The sequence below is a fragment of the Hypanus sabinus genome, chromosome 14 (genome assembly GCF_030144855.1).
Source record: "Hypanus sabinus isolate sHypSab1 chromosome 14, sHypSab1.hap1, whole genome shotgun sequence".
In the NCBI taxonomy this organism is placed as follows: domain Eukaryota; kingdom Metazoa; phylum Chordata; class Chondrichthyes; order Myliobatiformes; family Dasyatidae; genus Hypanus; species Hypanus sabinus.
This window is the reverse complement of record NC_082719.1, coordinates 43,142,255-43,154,692: the sequence shown is the minus strand read 5'-3', so window position 1 is coordinate 43,154,692 and position 12,438 is coordinate 43,142,255. Positions and strand designations below refer to the sequence as shown.

General features: G+C 43.9%; 1 protein-coding gene across 3 annotated transcripts in view; it reads right to left on the bottom strand.

The window, feature by feature from the left end:
- The window catches only part of tbc1d1 (TBC1 (tre-2/USP6, BUB2, cdc16) domain family, member 1), a 244,658-nt gene that overhangs the window by 23,428 nt on the left and 208,792 nt on the right, over positions 1–12,438 (bottom strand). For all 3 annotated transcript variants that reach the window (XM_059989027.1, XM_059989028.1, XM_059989029.1), the window contains exon 14: positions 10,138–10,296. In XM_059989027.1, coding sequence (XP_059845010.1) covers positions 10,138–10,296 — 159 coding nt within the window. The remainder of the gene's footprint in view (positions 1–10,137; positions 10,297–12,438) is intronic.

Here is a 12,438-nt window from a genome sequence, read left to right as displayed (position 1 = left end):
TCAGCTCCAAACCCTTTGCCTCTTAGTCCTTGAAATTAGTCTGCTTATAATCATGATCCCTCGCCCTTCTACTAACATTGAAACAACCACAGCCAAAATTAAGACGCACCCCTTACAGCTCCATCCTTGGATCCTCGATTCCCCCTGCAGTGGGTAACATGCTCAACCATAGCACATTTTCTAATATCTCTCCTCTGCTTTCCTGCTGGTGGGACTTTTGCTCCTTTCATTCTCAAAGACAACATTTATTACTGATCCCTTGAGATGAACAGATGACCTTGTTACTTCAGAAGGCAATAATGAGCCTACATTGATGCAGCTCTGGAGCTTGATATTAATCTCATAGTGAGGCCTGGAAGGTTTCCCCCTAAGCAGTATTAGAGAATCTGCCTTTTTTTTTTAATAACAACCCAATGAGATTGTAATATCTTTACAGATTTTTTTAAATTCCAGATGACTTAATCCCCAAGTCACCAGTCTGGAAATACACTTGCTATCTGGAACATTTGTTCAGACTTCTGATTACTAGTCCAGTAACACACGAACAGCACTATCCCCTGTCTCCTGACTGTCTTGGTACCATTTTTGCACATCTACCTATAGAGCACTGGCATCTTGTTTGAGGTCCACACCTTTGGTTTTGGAGTCCACTCTTCTCTTGCTAATTGCTCCACTGCTCTCTAGACTATTCACCTCTCTACTACTGCAGTGTTGACCTGCACTCAGTTCCTTCCGGATTGGAGAAACAACACCACATATTCCATATGGGTTGGAGGAGCAACACCTCCTATTCTGTCTGGGTATGAGGCCACCCTCAGGGTGGCAAAGCAACACCTCATAAGCTGCCTGGATAACCTCCGAGCTGACGGCATGAACTTCGATTTCTCTTACCAGCAGAAATTTCTTCCCCCTTCCCCTTCTCTGTTCTTCCATTCCACATTCTGGCTCCTGCCTTATCTCTTCATCTGCCTATCACCTCCCACTGATGCCACCCCTTCCCTTTCTGTCATGATCCATTCTCCTCTATCAGATTCTTTCTTCATCAGCCCTTTTCCATTTCCATCTATCATTTCCAAGCTTCTCACTTCACCACCCCCCCCACACTTCCCCATTATTTCTCCTCTCATTTTGCACTACTTATTTGCTTTTTATATATACTTCTTGTAACTTAGTTATTATTATTATACATTGTACTGCTGCCACCAAACAAGAAACTTCACCATACACATATGCCTGTGATATGAAACCTGATTTTGATTCACCTGACTTCACCCATTACCGGCTAGCTTCTACTTCCTTTCTCCCCACCCTTTTAGTCTGGCTTGTAACCCTTTCCTTTCCAGTCCTGATGAAGTGTCTCAGCCCAAAATGTCAACCCTCCATAGATGCTGCCTGACCTGCTGAGCTCCTCCAGCATATGGTGCGTGTGTTGCTCTGCACAGCCAGCATCGGCAGAATCTCTTGTTTACATCTTCCCCTGCATCCTGGCATTCGGCCAACTCGCCCACGTCATCCAACCAGGCTCCAAATTTCTGTCACGTTAGGTCAGCGACTCACTGGGACCATGACAACCCTAAAACCAAGCTTTCTGTATTTCCTTTCATGCAATTCAGAGGCACATAAACATTAATAAAATTTTAATCCAGGAGTGAAATGGCTGTCACTATGCACCTGGGTTCAGTTCCTTTCCCTTCAAAAGCTGTAATTTTGGAAGAGAGGCTTGAAAGCAAAAGACATTATAACTGGCTTGAATGATCATTTATTGCAACCAACTAATCCTTTGTTTATTGGTTTCCCAACAATACTGTTCCTCCCTCCGTATTTCTCTGTAGCTCTGCATTTTATTCTCAATCAGATGTCCACCATTTTTGCCACACATCTACACCAAGCATTAATTTACAATTAACTATTGTAATTAGTGGTTAATTGGCTCCAAAGGTAGTCATAGCCGAAGGGTGGTAGTGGGGACGAGCTCCCACTGCTAAACAAATACTCTTCATGGCGTGCATCTCAAACAGCCTCTGACAACCAAGTCCAGCTCCTGGCCTTCACGTGTGGTGTAGTTCTTATGCCCAGTGGAGCTGTTCTCACTGACAGGAGAAGGGGCAAAGGCGGGCCACTGGCACCTTAAAACCAGTTGCTCCGGGCAGATGGGGCTCGTTAACCACGGATGGCAGCTCATCTAGGAGAGGGAAAACTCAGATTTCAAACCTCCGCTGCCTTGCGGCTGGACCCACTCACGGGAAAGGCTTCGGGAGTAAACCCCGAGGAAAAATCCGGAGTTGGGGTCCCAAAGGCGGCTGACTGCTGTACCCAGCATCGGTACGGCAACTTCTGTGATGCCAAACTGTATTGACTTTCGTTGTTCCTTTGGACCTGTCGTCAGCATAGGGGGTGGGATCCCACTGCATGGGCAACAGATGGATCTCCATATCAACTCTGCCCTGGCTTGCGCCTTGGAGAAGCCACCCCCAGTGACTACCAGAGGCGCAGTACCCATGGTCGACCACGGCTGACGGAGGCCACAAACAAAAAAAATACTGATTAATTGTAGTCAATTAACTGACTAGCACAATTTTGGAGTATGGGAGGGAAATGGCTGACTAGTTGAAACACACCAGGCATAGGGAGAGCATGCAAGCTCCATACAGACAGCAAAGGGCCAATATGGTAACGTAGAGTCTAGTGGCTGGGGTTCAATTACTTCTGCTGTCGGTACGTTCTCCACACGACCGTGTAGATTTTCTCTCGTGCTATGGTTTCCTTCCACATTGGAATGTGTAAGTCAGTTTTGGGCATGCTTTGTCGGTGCCAGTAACACGGTGCCACTTGTGGGCTGCTTCCAGCACATCCTTAGACTGTGTTGGCCAGTGTCACAAACGATGCATTTCACTGTATGTTTCGTCGGACATGTGACAAATAAAGCTTATCTTTACCTTTACAAAGTTAGGATCAAATTCAAGACTCTGGAACACCCAAGTAAGGTATAATATGCCATTTATCTAAAGCAAACTTTATACTGCCAACATTAAATAAGAATAATTTCCATTGAAACATAGCCATAAAATACTTAGATATGAATCTCAGCCGAGTCTGCTAGTTTACTCAGTCACAGACCAGCTGCACAATCCTCCCTCTCTCTAATCAGAATATGACCTTGTTTCAATAACTAAGTGCTCCATAGGGTCACGGAGATACAGAATATGATCATATTTAGCATTGAGTATGAGCACTGAAGGGCAAAACATCTACCGGAGAGTCAGGTTTTCTAATGCCATTCAGTCTGATCCTTTTGGTAAAAATAAAAGCCGAGAATTGAGCAAATTGACAGGCAGAACTGCAGCAGTTCAACCAGGGCTGGAAGAGCATCCCAGGTCACTCTTCGTCAACACTTGGAAAGTTGGAAGCAGCAAAACTCCGCAGCAGAATGCACTGCAGGAGATGACCAACTGCTGTAAGCCGACTTGTGTCCCTACTTAATAGCAGGCGGGCTGTTACAGCATTACATACTTCACCAGTGTGGGAATTTGACCACAACACTTACACAGCAAATATTGAACAAAGCTTCCTGCATCTGGGCTAATATGGAGCAGAGAGGTTGAGAAACGCTTGCTCTATTTGGAGCAAAATCCATGGACAGTTTGCATCCTGGCATTAGCACCTGCCAAAGTGTGAAGAGCCGAGGCGACAGCTACTTGGATCAGCTGAGCTTTGTGAATCTGAGCAGGCATCTGCAGTCTGACGCCCAGTGGATCTGTGCTAGGACGCAGTGGACTTGTAATTTCCATTGCCTCACCTTTAGAATCCCAACCTAGTTTTCTTGCTGGGGCAGAATGAAAAGACGTATCCAGTGAATGACTATGTACCCCTTTGCTATAAACTCCTAAAGCTAAAACCTGCAGATACCCTACAGTTTTCTGACTTTCATTAATTCTGACGAAAGGCCGTTGACCTGAAAGGTTAAACCCCTGACTTCCTCCATGTATGCTGTGTAACAAGCCGAGCATTTTCAACATTCTCTGTTTTCGCAAAATCCTCACTAGTCCTCTCTCCTGCGACTTGTGTAGGGAGCTAGCTGTCACACAGCACACTTTACGCTATGGCTAGGATCTAGCAGGCACTTGTCCTGGTAGTGATTACTGCTGGTTAGATGACATCTGCAAAAACAGGAACCCTTGCTGACCACTTTGCCCCTCCATATGTCAGGGACCATTAATGCTTCTGTTCGACTGGCCTACCTTACAAAGTGTTTGGGATCAAAACTATTTTCTGAAATTAACAGAAAACATTCAAGATAAAAGTCCGTCGATAAGCAGCTGAAAGGGGGGAAAAACAAGCAGCTTTGGGCGGGTCCTTCATCAAACACTTTGTCAAGATAAGCAAAGCCCCATTATGGCCCACCCTTTCTTTTTTTCCTTCCTGTGGGGAAGCAGCTGGTGTAGAATCCAAACTTCCTCGCGACAGCTGCAACACACTGCAGGGTGAACCATGAGCAAAAACCACATTCTACTTTAATGTGGCACTGGGCTGAAGTCACACCCCACAAGGTTTGATCAGTTTTCTTGACACCAATCATGCGTTCATAAAACTTATGGTTCAGCATTTAAAACAGTTGGCGAATGAACGCATCTGGGGGTAGAAAATCCAGGTTTTTGGAAACCAAGACCTCTTTCAACTCCTTATATGCAAATCCACGGTTGATCAGTTAATATTTGTTTCAGTTTCAATGTCTCCCTGTTGCAACTTGTTCCATTACTGCACTATCAACACATTGCCAAAAATCAGCAACAACGTACTAGCTTGTATCTAGTTAGCAGCTTTATTGCAGCATAATATTGAACAAAAGAATCCAACAGCATCACGTGTTTTTGGTGGCAAAGCTTCAACCTGATTTGAACTATTTTTTCTATATTCCCCTCGGGCTGATTAAAAAAAAGTTGCCAAATATAAGTCACCCCTCCCTGTAAAAACCCTGTTCTGATTTAGACAGAAACAACGTAATATATTAATACATGCACTTTAGAGACTGAGGAATCTCCCAAAACATGAAACATGGTGCAAAATATTTGCACTGGAATTCAAAGGAGGAATTCCACACTAATTTAAAATGAAAATCATAACCAACTTTCTGCTTGGTCTTAACTTCTATTATCTCAACTTTGAAATTTAATAACACCCTAACAAAATCTTGAGTTTTCCAAATTAATCACTATGGTTACAAGAGAGATGGTAGGCCCCTATTCTTTATCCCCTCCAAATTCATGGCCTTCTTTTCAGGACCTTGTGATCTACACCTTTCCAACTCAATTTTCTCCCTCACGACACTCCTTTTCTTACAAACCTTTAGGTCACTTGCTCTAATGTCTCCTACAAAAGCTTGGGATCAAACTTTGCTTGATTATGCCTCTTACAAATAGTCTTGGGATGTTTTACTATGTTGCAGGTGCATCACGTTGTCAACTGCGCATGCCTGTATACACAATAAAATGCAAACTGAAATGTCCTTGGTGTTTTACATGGAGGCATTGAGGATTTCCATGGGAACAGCAAATGTACCAGTGTTGTATGAGAGTTTTTACTTCTGAGTAGAGAGCAGTACAGAGAATTAATGTTAGACCTTAATAGGAAAATTTAAGAAATTATGTTATTTCTTAATTACCTAAGGCTCCAAGTTCCTGGTAAAAAGCTGGTTTCAAAGTAAATTTATTTTCAGTATGTACATGTCAACCACACGCTACCCAGAGATTCATTTTCTTACAGGGATTCACAGTTGAACCAAGATATATTAATGAAAAACTATACACAAAGACTGCCAAGCAACCGATATGGACTGTTTATTGTCGCCGGTGATTTTAACCACACAAACCTTAAGTCAGTGCTCCTCAAATTCCATCAGTACGTGGACTTTGCAACGAGGGGGGAGAATGTGTTGGACCTGGCTTACACAAACATCCCCCATGCGTACCGGGCAAAGCCCCCCCCCCACCTCGGTTACTCAGACCCCCACATCTCTGTTATGCTAATCCCAGCATACAGACTGCTCGTCAGGCGCTCCAGACCAGTTCTGAAGCAGGTGAAAACCTTATCAGCAGGAAGCCATCTCTGCTCTTCAAGTCTGCTTTGATCACACTGACTGGCACATGTTCAGGGAAGCTGTAACTGATGGTGACTCCACCAACTTAGAGGAGCACACGGCATCAGTGACCAGCCACATCAGCAAGTGCATCAACGACGTCACTGTGTCCAAGACCATCACTGCATGCGCTAACCAGAAGCCATGGATGACTGCAGAGCCGCCTGCGTGCGCTGCTGAGGACCCGTGACTCCGCCTTCAGAGCAACCAACAAGGCAGCACTAACAACAGCAAGGGCCAAACTGTCCCGAGCCATCAGAGGGGCAAAGCGTGCACATGCCCAGCGAATCCACAGCCACTTCCAGGACAGCGGCGATACGCGGCGCATGTGGAAGGGCATCCAGGACATCACCTGCCTGTGCGGGTGATGCCTCCCTCCCAGATGCGCTGAATAGCTTCTATGCCCATTTTGAGGTGGAAAATGAAGTGGCGGTGAGGAAGTCCACCCCTCCTACAAATGACCAGGTGCTGTGTCTCTCCGTGGCTGATGTGAGAAGAACCCTGTGCAGGGTCAACCCACAGAAGGCTGCTGGACCAGACAATATTCCTGGTAGAGTGCTCAGAAGATGTGAAGACCAGCTAGCAGATGTTCTTACTGACATCTTCAACATCTCCCTGAGCAACGCCAGCATTCCAACATGCTTCAAGCCCGCCACCATCGTCCATCATCATGAAGTGTTTCGAGAGGCTTGTCTTGAGGCACATCAAGATCCTGCTGCCCCCCTCACTGGACCCACTTCAGTTTTTGCATACCGTCCCAACCGCTCAACAGACAACGCCACTGCCACCACCCTCCACCTGGCCCTAACCCACCTGGACAAAAAGACACGTACATTCGAATACTATTCATAGACTTCAGTTCAGCATTCAACACAATCATCCCTTAGAAACTGATTGGAAAGCTGAGCCTACTGGGCCTGAACACCTTCCTCTGCAACTGGATCCTAGACTTCCTGACTGGGAGATCTCAGTCAGTCCGGATCGGGAGCAGCATCTCCAACACCATCACACTGAACACGGGGGCCCCCCAGGGTTGCGTGCTCAGTCCACTGCTGTTCACTCTGCTGACCCACGAATGTGCTGCAACACATAGCTCGAACCACATCATCAAGTTCACCGATGACACGACTGTGGTGGGCCTCATTAGTAAGAACGATGAGTCAGCACATAGAGAGGAGGTGCAGCAGCTAACGGACTGGTGCAGAGCCAACAACCTGTCTGTGAATGTGAACAAAACAAAAGAGATGGTTGTTGACTTCAGGAGGGCATGGAGCGGCCACTCCCCGCTGAACATCGATGACTCTTCGGTAGAGATCGCTAAGAGCACCAAATTTCTTGGTGTTCACCTGGCAGAGAATCTCACCTAGTCCCTCAACACCAGCTCCATAGCAAAGAAAGCCCAGCAGCGTCCCTACTTTCTGCGAAGGCTGAGGAAAGTTCATCTCCCAACTCCCATCCTCATGACATTCTACAGGGGTTGTATTGAGAGCATCCTGAGCAGCTGCATCACTGCCTGGTTTGGAAATTGCACCATCTCGGACCCTGCAGCGGATAGTGAGGTCAGCTGAGAAGATCATCGGGGTCTCTCTTCCCGCCATCACGGACATTTACACTACACGCTGCATCCGCAAAGCAAACAGCATTATGAAGGACTCCACACATGCCTCATACAAACTCTTCTCCCTCCTGCCATCTGGGAAAAGGCACCGAAGCATTTGGGTTCTCACGACCAGACTATGTAACAGTTTCTTCCCCGAAGCTATCAGACTCCTCAATACCCAGAGACTGGACTGACACCTTACTGCCCTATTGTCCTGTTTATTATTTATTATAATGCCTGCACTGTTTTGTGCACTTTATGCAGTCCTGGGTTGGTCTGTAGTCTAGTGTAGTTTTTTTTTTCCTGTGTTGGTTTTTTACGTAGCTCAGTCTAGCTTTTGTACGGTGTCATGTAACACCATGGTCCTGAAAAAATGTTGTCTTGTTTTACTGTGTACTGTACCAACAGTTATGGTCGAAACGACAATAAAAAGTGACTTGACTTGAAATGCAAAAGGAGACAAACTGCAAATACAAAAAATCCCAACAATAACAAATAAATAATATTGAGAACAGGAGATGTGTAGTTTTTGAAAGTGAGTCCACAGGTTGTTGAACCAGTTCAATGTTGTGCAGCATGAAGTTATCCATGCCAGGGAAACTACTCTTTCCAAGACGAACAAAATAATTTTCTCACATTTGTCATAAACATTTGAAATACTTGCATTGATAAAAAGAAAAAGCATAGAAATATGGTCTTTCTGATGGGCTTCAGCCAGAAATGTCGACTGTACGTTTTTCCATAGGTGCTGTCTGGCCTGCTGAGTTCCTCCAGCATTTTCTGTGCGTTGCTTGTATTTCCAGCATCTGCAGATTTTCTCTTGTTTGTGATAGAAATATGGTGTTTGGATACTTGGAAAATAAAGGGATCAGTTTCTCAGGATGCAAAAGCTAAGGATTATATTTCAAGGTGATAGGTAGGAATGGCATGTTTCACAGAGATAGGGGTAATACATTCGCAGGACAGACTTCTGACAACACCAGCTAAGGTTACTAGGAAGTGACTGTGCAGGAGGTGTGTGCCATGGACAACATGAGCTTAGAGTAAACAGTGAGATGTGGGAGACACTCGTGATCGATGCTAGTTTAGGGCTTGGGCGAGAGTTAACCTCAGGGGGTGAAGGGCTTCAATTTAATGGTCTCCCAGAGAGAAAAAGTAATTCAAGATTGCACGACCATTCAAGATGGTCCTAGATCAGTAAATAGTTTTGCCAGCCATATAAGGAAAAGAGCAAATGTGATCTGCAGATCTGGGAAGAATAGTTAACCTGCTTCAGTGTGGATATTCACTATCCAGGGTCATGAGGCTTTCTGCTAAACTCAGCATTTCAGCACAGCAGAAGAAACTGATCAAGATTCAAGCAACACAAACAAAACGTTTCGGCCCAAAACGTCAACTGTTTACTCTTTTCCATAGATGCTGCCTGGCTGATGAGTTCCGTCAGCATTTTATGTATGTTGCTCAGATACCCATAAGACTTAAGGTCTTGGTTTAACTTTAGGACTCAATATCATCACTCCTCCAAATAAAACTGCCTCCCTTTCTGGCATGGGAATGATGAGGCCAGAGGTAGAAAGGAATGGTTTTGATGAGGGAACTGTGAAAGAGAGCTAAGCCACAGGGAACAAGGAACTGCTCAGTGCAAATGCTGGGCAAGAAAGAAGCAAAGATAATTTTAGAACTACATTTTTAGGCTGCATGGGCAGGCCATAAAAAATGAAGATATCAAATAAAGCCAGGAGAGGTGAAACAATGCAAACTCTTGAAAAGGAGATGAAAGTGCAAAGTGGTTCTGAACAGACTGAGATGAGATTTGGCAGTCAGAGCCAGTTGACCAATGTGAATTAGCTACCTGACCTGCCTCTGGAATGATGGGAGGTATGAAACCTCAAGGTATTTTCCATTCAAGAGATCACCAAACAACTGAAAATGGGCAAGAAAACACCAGCAATTCTATCAAGTCAGCCCTATTGTCCAGATGCCTGTGCAACAGATAGTCTCCCAGAACAGAGAAATAACTCCGCCACAGGAACACTGACAGCCTATGGTAATCCAAAAGCCAATCTGCATCTCAAAAACAATGTGTAGATTAATTCTTAATCCATTTGCCTTTTATATGTGTGATCTTTGCCTTCAGTTCAGAATTTCAGGCATTCTCTCTTGAGAAGTCAGCACACAGAAGACAGCAAGGAGGTTCACTGGGAAAAGGAGAACCGGCTAACATCTACCCTATTCCTACTCTTCTGTAGCTTTTACATACGATGCCTATTCCTCTCCAGTCTGTCCACATAGAATGATCAACAGACTCACAACCCAGCCTTTACCGGGGTGTACCTCTGTAAGGTCAGCCCATCTGAAAACCTAGAAGAGCGACGAGTAGGAAATGAATGAAGTGAACACTTACCGAGGTCAATGAGTATTGCGTGCTGTTGAGATGTTAACTGTTTCAATAGTTCTTCATACTGAGTAGTCTTTGGTTGCTGCTTCACAGGAAGCTGATACCGCAGCTGGTGCTGTTCTGCTAGAAGCTTCCATATCTCCCCTCGGTGGTGCCGAGGCACTCCTGTGGACAGATTTTCAAGAATCTTTATAAAAGAACCTTTCTCAGCTTTCAAGTATAATGTTTAGAATGTTAAATCAGCACTAAACACTGGAAGGATAAACCACGCTTGAAGTTGAAGCATCGTCTTGCTGGAAGAAAGAAATCCATCCTGCAACCCTCAAAAAGGAACAGTTCAGAAAAGTGCAGCTTTTAAAGAATAGCTATAAATATCTGCATCTTCCTTAAGTCCGAGAGACTTACATTAAAGAATGGTTTGTACTTAGAACAAATTGAACATTATAGCACAGTCCATGTCCTTTGGCATGATGTTGTGCTGAGCTTTTAACTTACTCTAAGATCAATCTAACTCTTCCCCCAAACATAGCCTTCCATTTTTCTATCATCCACATGTCCCTCCAAGAGACTCTTAAATGTTTTACTGTGTCTGCCTCTCTAACACCACCTCTGGCTGTGTATTCCATACATCCACCACTCTCCATGTAAAAACCTTACCTCTGACATTCCTCCAATCAGCCTCAAATGATGGACCCTCCTACAAGCCATTTGAAAAAGACTCTGGCTGTCCACTCGATCTATGCCTTTTATCATTCTGTACATGTCATGTCTCATCCTTCTTTGCTCCAACGAGAAAAGCCCTAACTAGCTCAATCTATCCTGATACGATATGCTCTTTAATCCAGGAAGCGTGCTGATAAATCCCCTTTGCAGCCCCTCTGAAGCTTCCTTATCCTTCCTGTAAGGATGCAACCAAAACTAAACACAACATTCCAAGTATATGATCTAACCCAGGTTTTATAGAGACAAAACATTATCTAACAGCTCAGATCTCAAACCCCGGAATAAAGGTCAACACACCAAACATCTTCCTAACAATCCTATCAATCTGCATGGCAACTTTGAGGGATCTCTGTTTCATGGACACAAAAGATCCCTCTGTTCCTCCACACTGCTAAGAATGCTGCCATTAACTCTACATTCTGCCTTCAAATTTGACCTTCCAAAGTGAATCACTTTACACTTCTCCAGCTGAGCTCCATCTGCCAAGTCTCTGCTCAGCTCTGCATCTGATTGTAACAACCTTCTAAACTATCCACATCACCACCACCCTTTAATATATATATATATATATATATATATATATATATATATATATATATATATATTTAAAAAATAGGTTTATAGGCAAATATCATGCTTTCTTATTGCTTGATTAAAATTTCCAACTAAACCTCCAAAGAAAAGATTGGAACTTAAAAATTGTCATATATCAGCTCCCATCTATTGGTACTGTTTTAAAAAGATACATTATGAACTGTAATTAGATATCACTAACACACGCCAAAGGAAGGAACATTGATGCACAAGGCCACTGGCTTAGTCAAAAATTACAGTACCATGTAAATGTCTTAAGTACATAAATAGAGTTGCATGCCTAAGACCTTTGCACAGTACCGTAAAAATATTATGTATTGTACTGTACTGCTGCAGCAAGAAAAAATTAATTTCAATACATTTGTGAATGGTGATAATCCTGATTCTGATATGGCTCGTTATTGTGGACTGAGAGGTGGTATCATGGTTTGGAAAGGGGAAAGGGAGAGGGGAAGGAGGGCCAAACAGGCATTCTGTAACGATCAATAAACCAACTGTTAGGAGCCAAATTACATTGCCTGGTGTCTAAGGGCTGAATTTGTCTGACCTGTGCAGCACTCCACCCTTGCATTTCCCAACATCCTGTGCTTCTGCCAGATTTACAACCTCGCTATCCGCTCCACGTTGATAAATACAGTACTGTGCATAAGTCTTAGGCACCCTAGCTTACGCTCTAATTATACATCTACCATTCAGTATAAATAAATACTGTATACATATAAAAAAAGACTTTTGAACAATATTGTAGGTCTTCAAACCTCTCTTGCCTCACCCACCACCATGTGCAAATTGGGCCGAAATACAAAATCTTGAGAATATGCACCCCAAGCTCAAGGACAGCTTCAATCCTACTTTTCTGAAACCCTTGAATGTTCCTCTTGTAAGTTAGATGAACTCTTGACTTTGTCATGAGTTGTTTATTGTTTATGTGCACTGTACTTACTCCAGAATTGTAACCTTTCTGCATTGTCTTGCTTTCCCCTTGTATAC